Source organism: Myotis brandtii, unplaced genomic scaffold (assembly GCF_000412655.1).
Source record: "Myotis brandtii unplaced genomic scaffold, ASM41265v1 scaffold390, whole genome shotgun sequence".
In the NCBI taxonomy this organism is placed as follows: domain Eukaryota; kingdom Metazoa; phylum Chordata; class Mammalia; order Chiroptera; family Vespertilionidae; genus Myotis; species Myotis brandtii.
The window spans coordinates 567,710-586,005 of NW_005364954.1; the positions used below are offsets into that span (position 1 = coordinate 567,710).

The 18,296-nt window shown below is 56.8% G+C and overlaps 1 protein-coding gene across 1 annotated transcript in view; it reads right to left on the reverse strand.

The window, feature by feature from the left end:
* TG (thyroglobulin) overlaps positions 1-18,296 on the reverse strand; it is a 168,698-nt gene that overhangs the window by 144,033 nt on the left and 6,369 nt on the right. Inside the window, exons 6-16 of the mRNA XM_014544980.1 lie at positions 13,368-13,474; positions 12,917-13,060; positions 12,395-12,580; positions 10,069-11,133; positions 8,774-9,361; positions 7,395-7,634; positions 2,836-2,970; positions 2,430-2,507; positions 1,797-1,909; positions 607-709; positions 6-138 (exon numbers count right to left, since the gene is read on the reverse strand). Of these exons, the coding sequence (XP_014400466.1) occupies positions 6-138; positions 607-709; positions 1,797-1,909; positions 2,430-2,507; positions 2,836-2,970; positions 7,395-7,634; positions 8,774-9,361; positions 10,069-11,133; positions 12,395-12,580; positions 12,917-13,060; positions 13,368-13,474 (2,892 nt within the window). The remainder of the gene's footprint in view (positions 1-5; positions 139-606; positions 710-1,796; positions 1,910-2,429; positions 2,508-2,835; positions 2,971-7,394; positions 7,635-8,773; positions 9,362-10,068; positions 11,134-12,394; positions 12,581-12,916; positions 13,061-13,367; positions 13,475-18,296) is intronic.

Genomic DNA, 18,296 nt, shown 5'->3' on the forward strand with positions numbered 1-18,296 from the left:
CCCACCAGCAGCTCTCCTGGGCCGGGCTACACTGGACTGGGGACCGGCCTCCGTCCTCGGCCCCGCAGGCCGGGGTATAGCCTGGGCTGGCCGTCCCGGAGAGGATGCTGCCCTGGGGTGCTTCACAGAGGCCCGGGCCTGACACAGAGACCAGCCGGGTGAGGCTTTCCACAGAGCCCACAGCCCCGCCACCCATAGGCGCCACCCACCACCACCGGCCTGCAGGCCCCACCAGGGTCTGAGCCACCCGCCTCCCACTGGGTATTGAGCTAGGGAAGGGCAAAGGCTGAGCTTTGCTCAGCTCTGTACACACACACACTCACACACACACACATATACACACCACACTCACACACACACAGAGACACACACACACATACACTCACACACACACACTCACATACACACACTCACATACACACATACACATACACACTCACATTCACACCATACTCACTCACATACTCACACACACACACACACACACACACACTTACTCACACTCACACTCACTCTCACACACTCACACACATACTCACTCACACACTCACAAACCCAGGGTGCATGGGGAGGGGTTGGGGGAAAGGGCGAGGGGTGACTACTCACACTGGGCACTGCTGTTGGTGCGGGGCGGGGTGCCCTCCCCTGAGGCCTGGTCCACACACCAGATGCCAGCCTCCGTCGCCTGCAGCCTGGCAAACTCTCCTGTCTGGGACAAAGCCGAGGTCATGTCAGCCCAGGGAAGATGCTGTTGAGGCCCACAGGTCAGTGAGTGGACGTCAGGAATGTCCCTCCCAAACCACCAGTGCTGGCCTCTCCGCGTGGAGGGAGGTGGCCTGGGCGGCTCCCTGATCCAGACCCGTCCCTCACACCATCTGAACTGACGGTCAGAACCACCCACGAGGCTGGGGCCACAGGAATCCAGTCTCGGGATCTCATCTGATCTTCGTGAAGCCGGAGCGGGAAGAGCGGCGGGTTGTGTTCCTATCAGACCCCCTTTGGGGACAGGGAACCGAGGCCCGGGGCCTTCATTCCTTGCACGTGAGTGGCTGCGATCCTAGCGTGAATCCTTTCTCTAGGAGCTCTTATTCCTAAAATTGGCCGCTGCACCCACTATTAGATCTAGTATAACCCCAGGAGCTGGGAGGGCGATGTGACATCTTCCATGTGTGTTGAGAAACTAAGACACAACGACTTTGCAAAATGACTTTGTCCAGGTGCCTTTAGACACGTGTAAATGACTTTTAAAGAGTTTTCATGAGTGATATTTCCTTGGGCCCTCAAAACAGCCTAGCACCGGGTAGGATAAAAACGTACGTGGTCCAGTCCTATGATAAAAAACAAACAAAACAAAACAAAATAAAACTACGGCCTAGAGAAGGTGAGTAAATGGCCCAAGGTCACCCAGCCAGACTCTGCCAGGACTCTAGCGACAATGCAGATCTAGAATTCCCTACAGTTTTAAACAAAAATAAATGTATTTCCTGGCTGATGTGGCTCAGTTGTTGAGCGTCAAGCCAGGAATTAAGGGATCAAGGTCCAATTCCCGGTCAGGGCACATGCCCAGGTTGTGGGCTCAATCCCCAGTGGGGAGCATGCAGGAGGCAGCCGATCAATGATTCCCTCTCATCATTGATGTTTTTATCTCCCTATCTCTCTCCCTCTCTCTCTAAAAATCAATTTTAAAAAACAACATAAAAAACACACATACGAATACACTGAACACTAGGAAAGCCACCCCCGGCCTGCGGAGAAGGCCTGCTCCTCCTCGGCCTCCCCAGCCCTCGGAGCCTCACCTCCAGGCAGGTTGGGATGAAGAGGTCTTCGGGGGAAGGGTCTCCCTGGGACCCGGCCTGTTTCCAGCTGGAGAGCAGCCCGCTGGCTCGCGCTCTCTCACAGGCGGAGGGGCCTGTGGGGAGAGAAAGGCTCTTTACAGGCTGTGTGGGCCCAAGGAGAGCAAGCGGAGAGCCCAGGCCCAGGCCGGCCGGATGTCAGGGCCAGGGTCTGGGGCATGGAGGCCGGCACAGAGAGCTGGAGTCTCGGCCGAGGAGCAGGCTGGGGCTCAGGGACAAAGGCCCAGGCGGGAGGCAGCATCGTGGAGGTGGAAAGTGGGCAGCTGATTTCCCGGGTCAGAAACTGGGGAGAGGCTGGGCTGTAGAACAGACGGGAGGTGGCTGTTGAAACCATGGGAGTGGGTGAAGCTGCACAGGGCGGGTGTGGGGGAGCCCAGGGCCCCTCGCCTCTCCCTGTCTCTCTCCACCTGGGAAACTAGGCAGGGCCTAGGCCTGCGAGAGTCTTCCAGACGCAGGCGGGGACTTGGGAAAATGTGGGCTGGCTGCCCTCAGGGGCCGGCCCTCGGAGCTCCCCTGGTTGGGGCCCTGAGTGCCCACCGCCGGGGTCAGGCAGGGGGATCCGTGGGCTCCACTTACACTGGGGGGCCTGGGAGGAGCGGGCAGTCAGCGAGGCCTGCACGTACTGTCCCTTCCCGTCCACACACCAGCAGTTCCCTAGGAGAGACCACGGCCAGAGCTCAGGAGGCGCACAGGGCTCGCCTGCGGGTGTCTCACCAACAACCATCCATCTTACGCTGCTGATGGCACCAGAGGGTCCCCCACCGGTCCCCCTGCCCGACCTCACTCACCACACGGGCCTTAGCACCCTAACCCCCCTGGCTCTCTGCCTGGCAGAGTCACCGCTCCCATTTTATGGATGAGTCGACCGGAGGCGAGGGAAAGAGGGCCCGGGAGTCCTGCTCACCTGCCCCCAGGGGGGCTCTTCCCACTGAATGAAAAGGGGGGCACCCCTCCGCCTCCCACGGGGGCCCATCCCCCTCACCGGTCCCCGCGTGGCACTGCACGGGCTCCCAGTTTCCAAACGCGTCACACTGGGGCACGTAGGGGCTGGACCGCAGGCGGGACGCTCCGGAGGAGACGGCGGGGGAAGAGCGGCGACTCTGATAGAAGTCGAAGGCTGCGGGGGGAGGCGCAAGGGTGAGGCCCCGCCTGGAAATGCCCGCAGCGTGGGCGCTGCCACCGAGAAGGGCCACACGTCCCTGTTCCAAACAGGCCTTCTTACCCACGTGACAAACACGCCCACCCAAAACGAGACAGGGGCAACTCCAACAGGGGGAGGCACTCGCCAGACTGTTCTTTACAAATAAAAATGAAATAAAAATGCAGGCCCGACTGGCGTGGCTCAGTGGTTGAGGGTTGACCTATGAACCAAGAGGTCACGGTTCAATTCCCAGTCAGGGCACATGCCCAGGTTGCAAGCTCAATCCCCAGTGGAGGCATGCAAGAGGCAGCCAATTAATGACTCTCTCTCATCATTGATGTTTCTATCTCTCTCTCTCCTTTCCTCTCTGAAATCAATTTTAAATATTTTTTAAAAATTTAAAAAATAGCCCTAACCTGGCTAGCGTGACTCAGTTGGTTGGGCATCGTCTCGTGCACCAAAAGGTCACCAGTTTGATCCCCAGTCAGGGCACAGGCCCGGGTTGCAGGCTCAATCCCCGGAAGGGGGCATGCAGGAAGCAATCGATCGATGTTCTGCTCTCACATCGATGTTTCTCCCCCTCACTCCCTCTCCCTTCTTCCGTCTCCAAAAATGAATAAAAATATTTGAAAACAAAAACATGGGCTGAAGCTTGAAGGAGTCTGCAATGCTCCTGCAATAATGTTCGTGTAACATCAATTAGGTCAATGAAGTGTCTTCCGTCATGAGAAGACAGCGGTAACAGATACATTGACTTCACATGTGTGGTGGCCCAGGCACAACCTACATACATGCTTTTGTGGACTGAACCCCCACTCAGCCCTGGAAGAGAGGTCATGGTATCCCACTTCCGTGACCTGAAGACGGCCGCCCTGCCCATCTTGGTTGGGCATCGTCTCGTGCACCAAAAGGTCACCAGTTTGATCCCCAGTCGGGGCACAGGCCCGGGTTGCAGGCTCAATCCCCGGAAGGGGACATGCAGGAAGCAATGGATCGATGTTCTGCTCTCACATCGATGTTTCCCCCCCTCACTCCCTCTCCCTCCTTCCGTCTCCAAAAATGAATAAAAATATTTGAAAGCAAAAACACAGGCTGAAGTTTGAAGGAGTCTGCAATGCTCCTGCAATAACGTTCGTGTAACGTCAGTTAGGTCAATGAAGTGTCTTTGGTCATGAGAAGACAGCGGTAACAGATACATTGACTTCACATGTGCGGTGCCCCAGGCACAACCTACGTACATGCTTCCGTGGACTGAACCCCCACTCAGCCCTGGAAGAGAGGTCATGGCATCCCACTTCTGTGACCTGCAGACGGCTGCCCTGCCCATCGAACTGCCCCCGAGCTCAGCTCTCCTGCCCCTGCCTGCTGGCTCCCACAGCACCCCGCCAGGGCCACCAGGCACTGTGCTTGTCATTGGGTGCAGGTCTGTCTCTCCCAAGGCAGCGTGTACACCTTTCGGTGCAAGGATTCAAGTTTATTTTGTACGTAGAGTGGTGCCTCCCTCATAGTAGGCACTCAAATACTTGGTGAGTGAAAAAGAAGGAAATGCATGTATGAGAGAGTCGGAGCGGGGGAGGTAAAGAGGGAAGAGAACAGCCACCAGCCGGGGCAAGTGCAGCCCCAGGAGCAGAGACCGGCCTCACATGGAGGGGGGGTGGAAGGACCTTCTCCTGACCCGCCACCTTCGGAGATGGGCCATGGCTCCCCGAGCAGAACCTAACAGTCCTCAGGACACCACCCCCCACGGTCGGAACCCACCGGGAGACCGGGACCCGCTCTGGTGCAGCGGGGTGGAGGGCGAGCAGGGGCTCTGGGATGAGACAGGGCTGGCTGGGGACCGGCTGGCAGGGCAAGAGGCTCAGAGCCGGACCCGCTGCTGCACATCCAGGCTCTGCTAGTTATTCACGGGGGAACCTGGGCCTGTGGCTTAACCTCGGTTTCCGCATTTGAGAACTTCGCAGATGGTGGTTGTAGCGTCATTCTCACAGAACTGCTGGAGGGTCAGATGCAGGATTTAGCTGTCCACCGAGCACAGCACGTGCCTGGCCAGGCCAGGGGGAGTGTCGGGGAACCCTGAGCTGTTGTAAGGGGTGAGAGCACTGTGGATGCTCTGAGCTTCTCTCTGTCACAGGCAGGTCACAGGCGTGGGTTTGGAGTCACTGGCAGGGTCCGAAGGGCTCACAGGGGAAGGAGTCGACGCCGGTAATGTTTTGGTGACAAGGGTGCCTCTCCTTCCCCCGTGGGGTGCTCCTAGATTCTTAGAAATGGAGGGGACTTTGGAGCCGGCTAGGAGGGCAGAGTGAGTATTGGGGCTGGAGCCCCTCACCTTTAGCAAGAGCGCTTGGCTTGACATGATAAGGAGAGACCAAGATGGCGGCATAGGTAAACACCGCAGACTGCTGCCGCAAACAACCACTTCAAAAATACAACTAAAAGACGGAACGGACATCACCCAGAACCGCAGGAAGGCTGGCTGAGGAGAGACTCTTCAACTAGAAGGAAAAATAACAGCACACCGAGGCTCAGAGGAGGCGCAGTGTGGAAAATACTCAGGTGCGGAGGTGCGCGCGCAAAGCGGGCTGGTGGCTGAGAGCGCGGTTGTCGTGGAGCTCCCTCCCCTCTGCAGCAGGCCAGCCGCCTCTCCTCACCCGGAGGGATTCAGGGGAATGAGCAGCCCTGCCCCTTCCCGGGGACACTTCCTCTGTCTCAGCACCAGACATGAGAATGAAGCTGCAGAGCGTGCGCTGCGAGGAGGGGATCCCCCTTAGCCCGACTTCGGGAGAAAATGGCATCATTGCCATTCAAGGAACAGATCCCTGTGGCACCAACAGCTTCCGTGCCCCTGCCTCCACTTCCCTCCCTGCCCAGAGTGGTCCCAGCTCCGGGTGAAATCCCACTCCTCCACTCTTTCGTTAGGTCAGATCCCGAGCCACGCACAAAACTCGAAAGGACTGGTTTCTTGCCCAAAGCAGAAGTCCTCACGCCTCTGAAGAACAGAGAAAGGAAGTGCAGGGCTTGGGGGCGGGAGGGGACAGAAGAGGAAGGAGGAGGGGGCAGAAGCAGGAAGGTTGGTGAACCAGCACTAACAGGGCTCCTGCCATCTGCCAGGCAGGCGCCTCCACCTCTGAGGAACAGAGAAAGGAAGTGCAGGGCTTGGGGGCGGGAGGGGACAGAAGAGGAAAGAGGAGGGGGCAGAAGCAGGAAGGATGGTGAACCAGCACTAACGGGGCTCCTGCCATCTGCCAGGCAGGGTGCCAGGCCCGGGATCGAAGGAAGAATAAGAGGAGACCTGTGCCTGGTCCTCCGAAGGAGAGGGCAGGGGAGGGGGAGCAGGAAACAGACGGACCGTGGGAGGTTCTCGCCTCCTGTGGGGTTGGGAGAACGGAGGCAACAGGAGCCCAGGCTGGGCAGGCAGGAGTGGGTGCGCTCTGTCTCCCTCAGGGGCTCGGATGGTGTCGGGGTGACCACTTTGTTGTGTGTGACCCAAGCCCAGAAAACCCCAGACAGGGCGTCAGCTGAGTAATATGACCAGAGATGGGGCTTAGGAGAGGCTTGGAGACGGAACATATTTGTCCCGCTGAGGATGGCGTGGGGTCAGTGAGAGAGCGGGGAGGGTCAGGGGACCCCGCCGAGCCGGCTGCAGGGGGTGGAGGGCGAGCAGGGGCTCTGGGATGAGACAGGGCTGGCTGGGGACCGGCTGGCAGGGCAAGAGGCTCAGAGCCGGACCCGCTGCTGCACATCCAGGCTCTGCTAGTTATTCACGGGGGAACCTGGGCCTGTGGCTTAACCTCGGTTTCCGCATTTGAGAACTTCGCAGATGGTGGTTGTAGCGTCATTCTCACAGAACTGCTGGAGGGTCAGATGCAGGATTTAGCTGTCCACCGAGCACAGCACGTGCCTGGCCAGGCCAGGGGGAGTGTCGGGGAACCCTGAGCTGTTGTAAGGGGTGAGAGCACTGTGGATGCTCTGAGCTTCTCTCTGTCACAGGCAGGTCACAGGCGTGGGTTTGGAGTCACTGGCAGGGTCCGAAGGGCTCACAGGGGAAGGAGTCGACGCCGGTAATGTTTTGGTGACAAGGGTGCCTCTCCTTCCCCCGTGGGGTGCTCCTAGATTCTTAGAAATGGAGGGGACTTTGGAGCCGGCTAGGAGGGCAGAGTGAGTATTGGGGCTGGAGCCCCTCACCTTTAGCAAGAGCGCTTGGCTTCACGGGGCCTGCGGGTGGCGCTGGAGGGTGTGGGAGCATCTTGGAGAGTATGCACATCCGGCTTGGAAGGGCACCTCACAACCACCGCCTCTGCTTTCCCAGGAACCCACTGGCCTGGGGAAACCGAGGCTGCAAAGCCCACTCCAGCTCCTGCTCCCCCAAGAGATGGAACAAGAAACCAGCGCGCGCCACTCACTGGACTGCGCTGCCAGGCGAAGGGCATCCTCGCTGCCGCGCAGAAACTGCTGGGAGAAGGCCTCCCGGGGTGGAGAGCCGGGGGGCAGGCCGAGCTCCTCGTTGCTCAGCCGGATTCCCGAGGCCGCCAGCAAACTCTCCCCCAGAGGGAACCAGGAGCTGTTGGAAGCCAAGACCACCTCCTCCGAGTCCGCGATGAACTGCAGAGCACGCAGCTGAGCGTCCACGCAGGAGCCGGGACCTGGGGAATGAAGACACTGCAGGTGGGTGCGCCCCACCTACGGCTCCCTTGACCCCTCTGCAGTGTGCACACACGTGCACACACATGTGCACGCACACACATGGATGCCTCAGCTGTTTGCTTCCCACCAGCTCCTTCCACAACCTGGAATGTTCTTTCCGTTTTGTCCCCACAATCTCATTCGCTCAGCATTGATGGGGGACCTACTATGGAAGGAGGTTAATCATCGCTAGTGTCTGCTCCCCTCCAGGCTCTGGACTAGGCACGGGCACTCAGACCAGCTCATTTAATCTATGCCACAGCCGACAGCGACGTGTTGACTTCGAGGGTTGGCCTTCCTCTAGAACTTGACATGTGAATTCCCAGGCATGGCAGTTCTCATCCACATCTCTGTTACCAACCTTCTACAAGCCTAGCTTCAGCTGACGTCAAATATTCGGCTTTTCATACTCCCCAGAAAGGTCTGGGCGATGCTGAGCATTGCCTCAGTGACCGGAGAGACTGGATTGGACTTGAACGGCTAGAACGCCACCTGTACCAGCAGCAAGGCTGGCTGGAGATTCTGCTTGGACAATAGCAGCGATGAAACTGCCTGGGCGTTGCCTCCAGCTGCTGCTGGTAGGTCCATCGGGCAAAAGGCCTTTGGGTTTGACACTGACTCCGCCTCGTTCTGCTTGTGCCTCACACACGGCAGGCAGCTCTCTCCCAGGGACCTGTCGTCAGCCTGGACCTACAGACCTCGGTCAGCAGCTCTCCTATCAGCCCTCTCATTCACTCCCTCAGCCCATTAAAAGCGCTGGGAGGCAGAAGCACCTGCTGAGGTCCCGAGCACCCAGAAGTGTCCTTCAAGTAACAAGTCCATCATAAGATGAGTTGGTTGTCCCTAGCCTGTTTGGCTCAGTGGGTAGAGCGGTGGCCTGAGGACTAAAGGGTCCTGGGTTCGATTCCAGTCAAGGGCACATGCCTGGGTCGCAGGCTTGATCCCCAGTGTGGGGCTTGCAGGAGGCAGCCAGTCAATGATTCTTTCTCATCCTTGATGTTTCTGTCGGTCTCTCCCTCTCCCTTTCTCTCTCTAAAATAAATAAAAAAAAATATTTTTTTAAAAGTACAAATTCAGTTCCTCCCAGGGTTGAACTCACATGCGGGGACCTCGCCTGGCTCGGTCCGGGTGCCCTCCCGTTCTTGACCGGCTTCGTCCACACACCAGCAGGTCCGCAGGTCCAAGTGCGCCAACGGGGCGCTGAAGTCCGAGTAGGGCCCTGGGTACCGGCGGAGCTGGCCGCGTAGGATCTGCCAGAAGAGGTAGGGCTCCAGGAGGACGTTGCCCCCGGGCCGGGTCCGGTTCCCGTCCAGCACGGCTGGTGGGACCTCGCGGAGAGAGGAGTACCTGGCCAGCCCGGGGAAGACGCCCTGCTGGCCAGCCTCATACAGACTTTGCAAGAAGCGACGGAAGCTGCCGGAGGCTGCGTCTCTGTAGCTCAGGACCTTCGTGAGCAGTTCGGCCGCCGTCAGCTCCCGGCCACCGTTGTCCTGGGCCCTCCACCGTTCGTACCACTCGAAGGCCTGCTCAGGGGGCCCGTCACACTGCACGGGACTCCACCGCCCGCGGGCGCTGCACTGCGGGATGTAGACGCTGGAGAGAGCGGGCGGCAGGCTGGAGTTGGAGACCAGGGTCCACACGGCCCCGAGGAAGGCGCGCTCGGCCCGCAGCTGACAGGGTGTGGGGCCTGGGGAGGAAAAGGAACACAGTGTCAGGCGAAGGAGCTTGGTCAGCACAGGAGACCGAGGCAGAGCTCTTAAGTGTCCAAACTCCGTCTGAGCCCTTACACGGCCACAGGTCCCACCACCCGTGGACAGAGAGCACCCCCATCACTGCTCAGGGACTGTGGAGACCAGCTGTTGTCAACACTGGAGACAGCTATGGGGCAATTCCTTAAGGCCAAGTAAGTCTCCCTATTCACCTAATTGGCTAATGTTATCAAGAGTCTTCTGGCCCGGCCGGCGGGGCTCAGTGGTTGAGCATCGATCTTATGAACCAGGAGGTCACGGTTCGATTCCCGGTCAGGGCACATGCCTGGGTTGCAGGCCCGATCCCAAGTGTGGGGTGTGCAGGAGGCAGCCTATCAACGATTCTCTCTCATCATTGATGTTTCTATCTCCCGCTCCTTCTCCCAAATCAATAAAAATATATATTTAAACAAAAAAAAAAAGAGTTTTCTGGACAATTTTTAAATTAACCTTCTCCCAAATCAGTAAAAATATATATTTAAACAAAAAAAAAGAGTTTTCTGGACAATTTTTAAATTAACCAGGAAATTTGGCCTCTAACAGAGTGTGAGGCTTCGCTATGACTGCATTCTTTTTTCTGCAATGCATTGTGTCAGGGCCCCCAGAGAGAAGCGGAGTTTGTAGATGGAACACCCGACGGACTTACACTGCTGGGGTCGCCCAGGTGCACTTTGAGTTCCAGGAATGGCCTGACCCTCCTCGTCCACACAGTAGCATTCGGAGTCGAAGCACTGAACAGGTAAGAAGTGCCCCTGGCGGGTACAGGAAGGCACGGACAGACTGGAGCCTGCGGGCTGGCTGCCCGCGAGGCTTAGCCTCTGAGCCCTTTGCTTCTCACACTCTGTGGGGCACCGTGGCCGTCCACCTCTCACCCTGGAGCTGGGCAGTTCTTTGCCCTGGGAGTCCACACACCAGCACTCTCCGGCAAAGCACTGGACATCCTCGTAGCTTCCTTCTGCCGTGCATGACGGGACAAAAAGGCCGCTGCGTGTCGACTCACAGCCCTGGGAGTTGAGCACCATTCCCATCACGTCACCCAAATCCCTGGCTATGTCTTCCGGCACAGACACCGCGTGCTGCAGGAACAGAAGGAATTCCGGAAGGTCCAGGAGAGAAGCGAGGGATTTCAGGGCGTTTTGGTTCTCTTGCACGTTGACCTCGAAGCCAAAGCTGCCCACAATTGTCTTATTCATAGCCCTGCCTTCCTTCGCGGCTCCTGGCGTTTCCACAGTAGCATTCGAATCCAGTCCCGCAGAGAGGAGTTTGGCTTGATTGACAAGTCCTCCTCCGCCCTGGAAGCCTGGGAGGCCGAGTCGCTGGAAAAACTGACTGAAGTTAAAGCTGCCTCTTGTGCCAAGGGCTCCCGACAAGTTAAACTGGCCGACGTTCACCAAAAATCTCCCCCCAAAGAGGTTCTGCTGGAGGCGCTTTGGGTTGGCGGTAAACTGAAGGGCAAGACGAGCCAGCTCGCGGGAGGGGAAAAGCCCTCGGATGGCTTCTGGGAGGAGACTCCCTGCGGCGGGAAACGGTGGGTTCTGCCCCTCGATGAGGGAGCGGAGGATCCCCGAGTCCACAAAGAGCTCCTTGATGGCGGGCGGGCAGGGCAGGGCCCCTCCGGCTCCTCTCCGGGAGGTCACGAGGTCGCCCGAGGGCCCGAAGCGGAGTCTGGACAGGGCCCGCCGCCTCTCGGAGGAGCAGGACCCGGCGTCAGCTGCACGGGGCGAGCAGAGGAAACGGGGTTAGCATCACCAGCCCCTGAGGCAGCCCCTCAGCGCTCCCCGCTAGCAAGATGTCAGAACATTCAGCCCAGGACACCTACACTTTTTCCCCTCCGTTCTTTTATTTTTAGCTTTCGCTCCGAGCCGCGTCCAGGGAGGCCCCTTTGGGGAACGAGTTTTCCAGCGGACACGCCTTCCTCTCCTGGCCCTCCCAGGCGGGTGACCCCCCGCTGAGGGAAGTCTCTAGACATCGGCCCACTTTCCAAAAACCCGCCGCACACGTGCACCAGCAGCCTGGGCTGGAACGTCTCCCTCCTCCCTCGCCCCTCATCCACGTCCACCTGGAACCTTGGAACTTGATCTCGTGGGGAGAGAGGGTGTTGGCGGATGTGACTAGTCAAGATGAAGTCCCACAGGATTAGAGAGGGCCCTGCATCAATGACTGGTGTCCTGCCCAGAAGGACACGTGATGAGATGGACAGACACACAGGAAGAAGCCATGTGAGGGCAGAGACTGGGAGAGTGCAGCCGGCTGGGGCCGAGGCCTCACGAGGATGGGGCAGGAAGGATGCTTCCTGGGCACCGTTAGCGAAAGCACAGCCCTGCCGACCCCTTGGTCTCCGCCTTCCAGCCTCCAGGACTGAGAGAGAGTAGGTGTCTGTTGTTTAAGCCACCCAGTGCGTGGCCATTGGGGGCAGCAGCCCTAGGCAGCAGGTACACCAACCAAGTCCTATTTTTAATGCAGCTGGTTTCCGGCACACTCCCGCTGGAACCCTGCATGGACCGAGCGCTTCATTATCCGCTCTTCGTGTGGCCGCCCAATTCTTCTTTGTGAGTAGCCTGGTCTCAGCTGGCTAGTGTATAGTCTCTTTGAGGATAAAAAGCCTATTTAAGTGCTGGTAGTATTTCCTACAATAAACATTTTTCTACGCTGCAATATGTACTATTATGCTATGTCATAGGAGAGATGATCGGTCCTATAATGTAATAGAACGATGCACACTTGGTAAACCCACTTCGCACACCTTCTTCTAGGTTTCTTGACCTTCCTTTGAAATTACTCATTAAATAGTGATCAACTCAGTCAACACCGTGCGTGGCCGGGTCATTCTATCTGAATATCCTAGGATGGCCGCAATCATGTTTAAATTCGAATTCCAGTGTCTCGGTTACGTCCTGGAGCGGGTGGTCTGGAGAAACAAAGTAGTAGGACCTGAGGAGACCCCAACAGGACACCCTCGATGGGAGACCCACCGCAAGGCAGCGCCGCGTCCTGCCGCCGAGTCCCCGGGACCTCCTTGCCCTGGGCGTCCGCACACCAGCACGGGCCTCCCCTCTGGCACTGCACCGCCTGGAAGTCCCCGTTTCGGTGGCAGCTCGGGACGTAGGCGTGACCGAAGTCAGTCGCTGTGAACCGCTCCACTTCACACTTCGTGGGGCCTGGAGGAAATCCGTGCGGGGGAGAGAAGACAGGCAACAGCCCCTGGTGGGCGCACAGCACGCATTCTGCTTGCTGGTGGCATTCACGCCCCCCACACTCTGCAGGAACAACCATGAGACCACAGCCACGGAGACCACAGCCACAGGGACCATAGCCACGGGGACCACAGCCACAGAAACTGCAGTCACGGAGACCTCAGCCACAGGGACCACAGCCACGGGGACCACAGCCACAGAAACTGCAGCCATGGGGACCATAGCCAGGGAGACTGCAGCCACTTTCAGAGCTTCCCTCCCGGCAGCAGCGTGGGCATCTGTTGCCAGCTGGTTACTCACATCGGAACCTGCCAGAAAGCACGAGCTGAAGGGCGAGGAAGCGCCTCTGCAGGATCCGGTACAGGGTGGTGTCCGTGAAGGTGGGTGCGAGGGCCAGGCCGGCGAAAACGGTGTCGTAAATGTCATCGAGCAGCAGCTCCAGACCTGAGCAGAGACATGTCAAGGTGCAGCTTCCTTCCCATAGGGGGTCCTGATCTCGCCACGTACATGGGTAGGAAGAGGACCAGAGCTGCCCTGGCTGGTCGCTCAGTGGTTAGAGAGTCGCCTGCAGACCGAAGGGTCGCAAGTTCGATTCCCGGTCAAGGGCGCATACCTTGAGTTCCAGGCCCGATCCTCGGCCTGCCCGGTCAGGCCCATGCGGGAGGCAACCAATGGATGGGTGTTTCTTTCTCCCCCGCCTCTCGGGCCTGGCGATGCCACCCTCCCCTGGGATTGCCTGAGGCGCGCTCACCTGTCTCAGCCAGTTCCCGCCCTTGACTGTCCGCGCAGTGACAGTACCCGGACACCTCGGGGAACCTTCTCCGGAAGGCGCTGAACGTCACGAAAGCATCTGGAAACCTGAAGGGGCAGGACATGGACGGTCACCGTTTCTTAAAAGGCAACGCATGGCGAACAGATGCGGGAAAAGGCGCCTCTGATCATTCATCTCGTGCCATGGGCTCCGGGCTTCCTGCGGGAGTGTGTGTCTTTCCTAAATCGGTGTTACCGGCCTGAGCTGTCCTCTACCCACTGGCCGTCTTCCTTACTCGTGGCACTCGACCGATTTACACCCGAGCCCGTGTCTCGCAGCATCGGGCGGAACATAGGTAACGCACGTGGCCTGAACGCGTCCCCTCCTAGAACGGAACTCTAGAGGCGCAAGGCCCAGCTGCCGTGCACACATGTGGCACAGGGCGATGACCTCATCTGGGAGATCAAACAGCTTCGGGCCTTCAGGGTCTGTTGAGAGCTTGTCAGGGAGCCAGGTCCCCCCCCAGGAAGTTCCTGAGCGGGCCATTTCCCAGGCCACAGCTTGCAAAAACGCAAAATCAATATGACATCACTCACTAGGGCGAGCCGGCCCTTTCTGAAGGCTGAGGAAAAGCGTACGTAACTCACGTCTGACCTGGAGACTGCTACGGGGCTCACTGGCTGCGTTCCCACCGGGACGTCATCTGAGACTCCGGTGATGCAAAGCCACAGGCAGGCGTCCTTCCCATGGTCAGTGACTTAGCAACCGGAGGGCTTGCTGCTGCTTTAGGCAATGCTGAGGGGTTCGTCTTACGTCCCAGGGAGCGGGTCCCCGAGACCCAAGCCTGATGTGCTGCCACCTGTGTCTGGGAATCTATCCCCAAACCGCCAGCACCCAGAGCCTGCGGCTGTGGCATCAGCCTAGCAATCTACGGAAGCCACATCCGTGCCCGGGGATAGGAAAATGAAGAGTAAATCGGAGTAAACCCCCTCAATGGATGTGTACGTAACATCGTGTGAAAGGGTAGAGTGCGCAATGGCCTGTACGTACACCCGCTGGGATGGGCATGTAAATGAACCAGGCCTGGGAGGCGATGTATTGTGCAGAATCTGCTCGCAGCCTGAACATTAATTTGAATGGATATGACTATGCAAAAAAAGCCTAGGAAAGTGCTACAGAAGTATGGATTTTTTTCCATGTTGTTGGTCTATGATTGTGTGTATAGACATTATAGACAGAAGTTATAGACGAAAGACTGCTACAGTTCGTTATGGGTTTTTTCCATGTTGTTGGTCTATGATTGTGTGTATGTTATAGACATCATAGACAGAAGTTATAGACGAAAGACTGCTACAGTTCGTTAGTCATGCTTATAGAAACTAAACGTTCACTTTCCCCCGTTGGAGGTGTATAATAAAAGCTCATTCATTGGAACCTCTAAGGCAGCGGTTCTCAACCTGTGGGTCACGACCCCTTTGGGGGTCGAACGACCCTTTCACAGGGGTCGCCTAAATACATCCTGCATATCAGATATTTACATTATGATTCATAACAGTAGCAAAATTACAGTTATGAAATAGCAACGAAAATAATTTTATGGTTGGGGGTCACCACAACATGAGGAATTGTATTAAAGGGTCGCGGCATTAGGAAGGTTGAGAACCACTGCAAGGGCTTTTCGTAGCATAAGCATGACTTCCGTTCATTCAGCCACTGCTCTGTAAAAGATGATCTGCAAAATGTAATATACATCAACTTGCTCATACGCAAGGATATTGGGATTCAGAGTAAAGAAGGATCGGTTCAAGGTCACCCGGCCACGACCAGGGGCGAGGGACCCTCGTCCACTGCCAAGGCCCATTCAACAACGGCAGCGCGGAGGATGGAGAGCTGCCACTGCGACAGGGCAGGGTCCTGAGGGCACCCTGCCTGCTCTGCATTCGTGTCCGAATGTAAGTGCAAGCTCTGACTCTTCCCTGAGTTCCTTCTCCTGAAATCCAATTGGATAGGCAACCGGATGTCAGAACCGGCACCACCACCTGTGAATGTGGGACTCCTCCCCCAGCACAATCATCGTCACTATTGGCTGCTTCTGCCAGTGTCATTGGCAGGGTCTTCGAACTATCTTCATCCCACCCAGGGCCCGAGGGCCTCGGCCACGCGTTCACCTCCCTCTCACTGATCCCCCACCCTTCTCTGCCACCCCAAAGAAAAGCCAAACTCACCCTACACTCTCCCTCTCCCTCGCCCTCCCTCTCTCTTCCTCCACCAAGTCCTGTGGATTTCATGGAGTAAACACTCCTCCAAACACGCTCCGTCTCTCCACCCTCCTCTCTGTCAGCTACTCTAGCCCAAGTCATCCCCTCTCTCCTGGTCCAGTCCCCGAGCCCCCAAACTCCCAGAGTCGCCTCCCAGCACCCACTCTGCTTTGCCCCAATCCCAGTCCATTCTTTTCTAAGTCCAACTACAATGGTTATTAAGATATTCCCACCCCCCACCCCAGGCTCAAAATCCGTGGTGCAATAGTGGGGAGGAGCATATTTATACGACAGAAAGCGCCCCCTGCTTATCTGAATTGAGGTATAACTGGCCATCTGTGCTTTTTTTATCTGGCAACCCTGGGTGCTAAGTCTAGACTTTCCACGTGGCCTCTGTGGCTCCTGCCACTGTGCCCTGGGGAGTCGCTGGGCCCAGGGCTGCTTATCAGCAAATTCCTGAATATGGCTGGGCTTCCAGTAACCAACTACCTGACCCTTCCCATGACCTTCCTAAATCAAACGCACTCTGAGACGACATGCTTGCTTACAAAAAAAGAAAGGATCCCATTTCAGGAGTATGTTTTGTTTGTTTGTCTTAAACAATGGATGCTTAGTCCTGAACTTTTGCATTTAACTCGACTGCCCTCTTGTGGAAGGAGCTGTGAATTGTGCCTCAAAGTGGCACCAGCAAAGTTCTCTGATGCAGGGAGTGTAAACCTACTTTGTAGGCCTACTGTGTGCAAGGCTCTATGCCACGCCCTGTAGGGGAAATAGATGAATCGAGGTTGTGTGGGAGCGTAAAAGAAGCCAGACTGACCGTGCTTCTTAGAGGGAGTTCCTTAACCTCTGGTGTTTCAATTCCTCATGTGTACGCTAGAGACCATGAATATCCATCCGATTTTCCTTGTAAGTATTAAAGTGGGCTGAAGGATGTCAATTCCCTGTATGAGGAAGCACCCACTTGAACTTGAACTGAGCACGCACTGGTTTGCATCAATGAACACCACTAAATCAGACTCTTTGGAGATTCTTATATGCGCACAGGCAGGCCACTCCCTGGGCCTGCGTGGGGGTGGGGGAACCTAATCTACATTTGCTGAAGTTGGATTGTACACTATTAATTCCCTAGAAATGCATCATATTTATAGTTTTCACAGTGGTTTCATAGACGAGGTTTCATCGGGCCTTCACCACACCCTAAGAAGCAGGGAGCTGTCCCCATTTTACAGATGGGGAGACTGAGGCTCAGAGAGGGTAAGGAACTAGGTCACTTTGCCAAACACTGTCAGAGTCCGAATGAGTCACAAGGACAAATGCTACGGGCCAGGCAGGTATTGCAGAAGGACGCGGCAGGCAGTGCGAACACCGGGAGCACCGGAGGGTGCGTGCTCCGTCCAAAAGCAGCATTTCCGGGCCCGTTTCCTGGTGCCGCAGGAGAACGCACACAGCCCCCCACCTTGTTCCTCAGAATCAGGAACTCGGAATTTCGCACGTCAGGTTGAACAAGTGAAACTGCTGGTGTTCAGCTATTTTTACCTACACGAACAGAAACTTGAGGGTTCAACTTAAAACTCCCCAGTTCTTCAATTACCCTGCAGCTCCCACAAGCCCAGCCTGTGGGGCAGCTCCCACCACAGCACAGCCCGAGGCCCCCCGTCTCACACAGGGAAAGAAACGGGGTGTTTGGAGGACAGCCACATAGAGGCTCGCTCCTCCAAGAGAATGCCCACCAGCATTCTCAGCCTAATATGCTCAGTTATTTTCACTCTAGTCCCCCCTGATCCCTGGGGCTACGTCCCAAGACCCCCAGGGGATGCCTGAAACCACAGAGTGGCAACCCCTATCTCTATACCATTTAGACTGCTTTTTCCTACACAGACACACCTGTGAGAAAGTTTAAATGCTGAAGCAGGCACAGTAAGAGGGGCACAGAAAGCAGCGAGTAATGAAGTAGGACAACTGTACCGATACACTGCGGTCAAGGCCCTGTGGGCGTCTAACTGGACGGCGCCCACCTTCTCCTTCAAGGGAGCCCTTGCCGGCCTCTCCGGGGCGGGCCTGGACCTCCAGCATCACTGCTCTTGCGAGTTGGGACTGTTAATAAATAAAATCGGGGCGACTTGCCACCAGCCACCAGGACACCATGACAGGGTATCGATCTGAAAGCCAACGTGGCTCCTAAGTGCCCGCGGGCAGAGCAGCGACGGCGCGGCGACGCTGGACACAGGGCTGAGTCACATCCGAGTGGACTGCGAGACTTCCTCACGTGACCCAGAGCGCCGTGCAATTTGCAACGTGTGAATTGTTGACTTCTGGAATTCTGCATTTCGTATTTTTTGGACTGTGGTGGACCTTGTTATTGTTTTGTTTTGTGTTAATCCTCCCCTGAGGATATTTTTCCATTGATTCTTAGAGAGAGTGGAAGGGAGACACACAGAGAGAAACATCCATGTGAGAGACACACATTGATTGGTTGCCTCCCCATGGAGCCTGCCACCGAGGTATGTGCCCTTGCCCAGAATCGAACCCAGGACCCTTCAGTCCATGGGCCCACGCTCTACCCACTGAGCCAAACTGGCCAGGGCGGACCTCGAGTAACTGAAACCTCAGAAAGCAAAGCTACGGATAAGGAGGGTCGACGGCATGGGTCGGTGGCATTCAGAATGGCCCA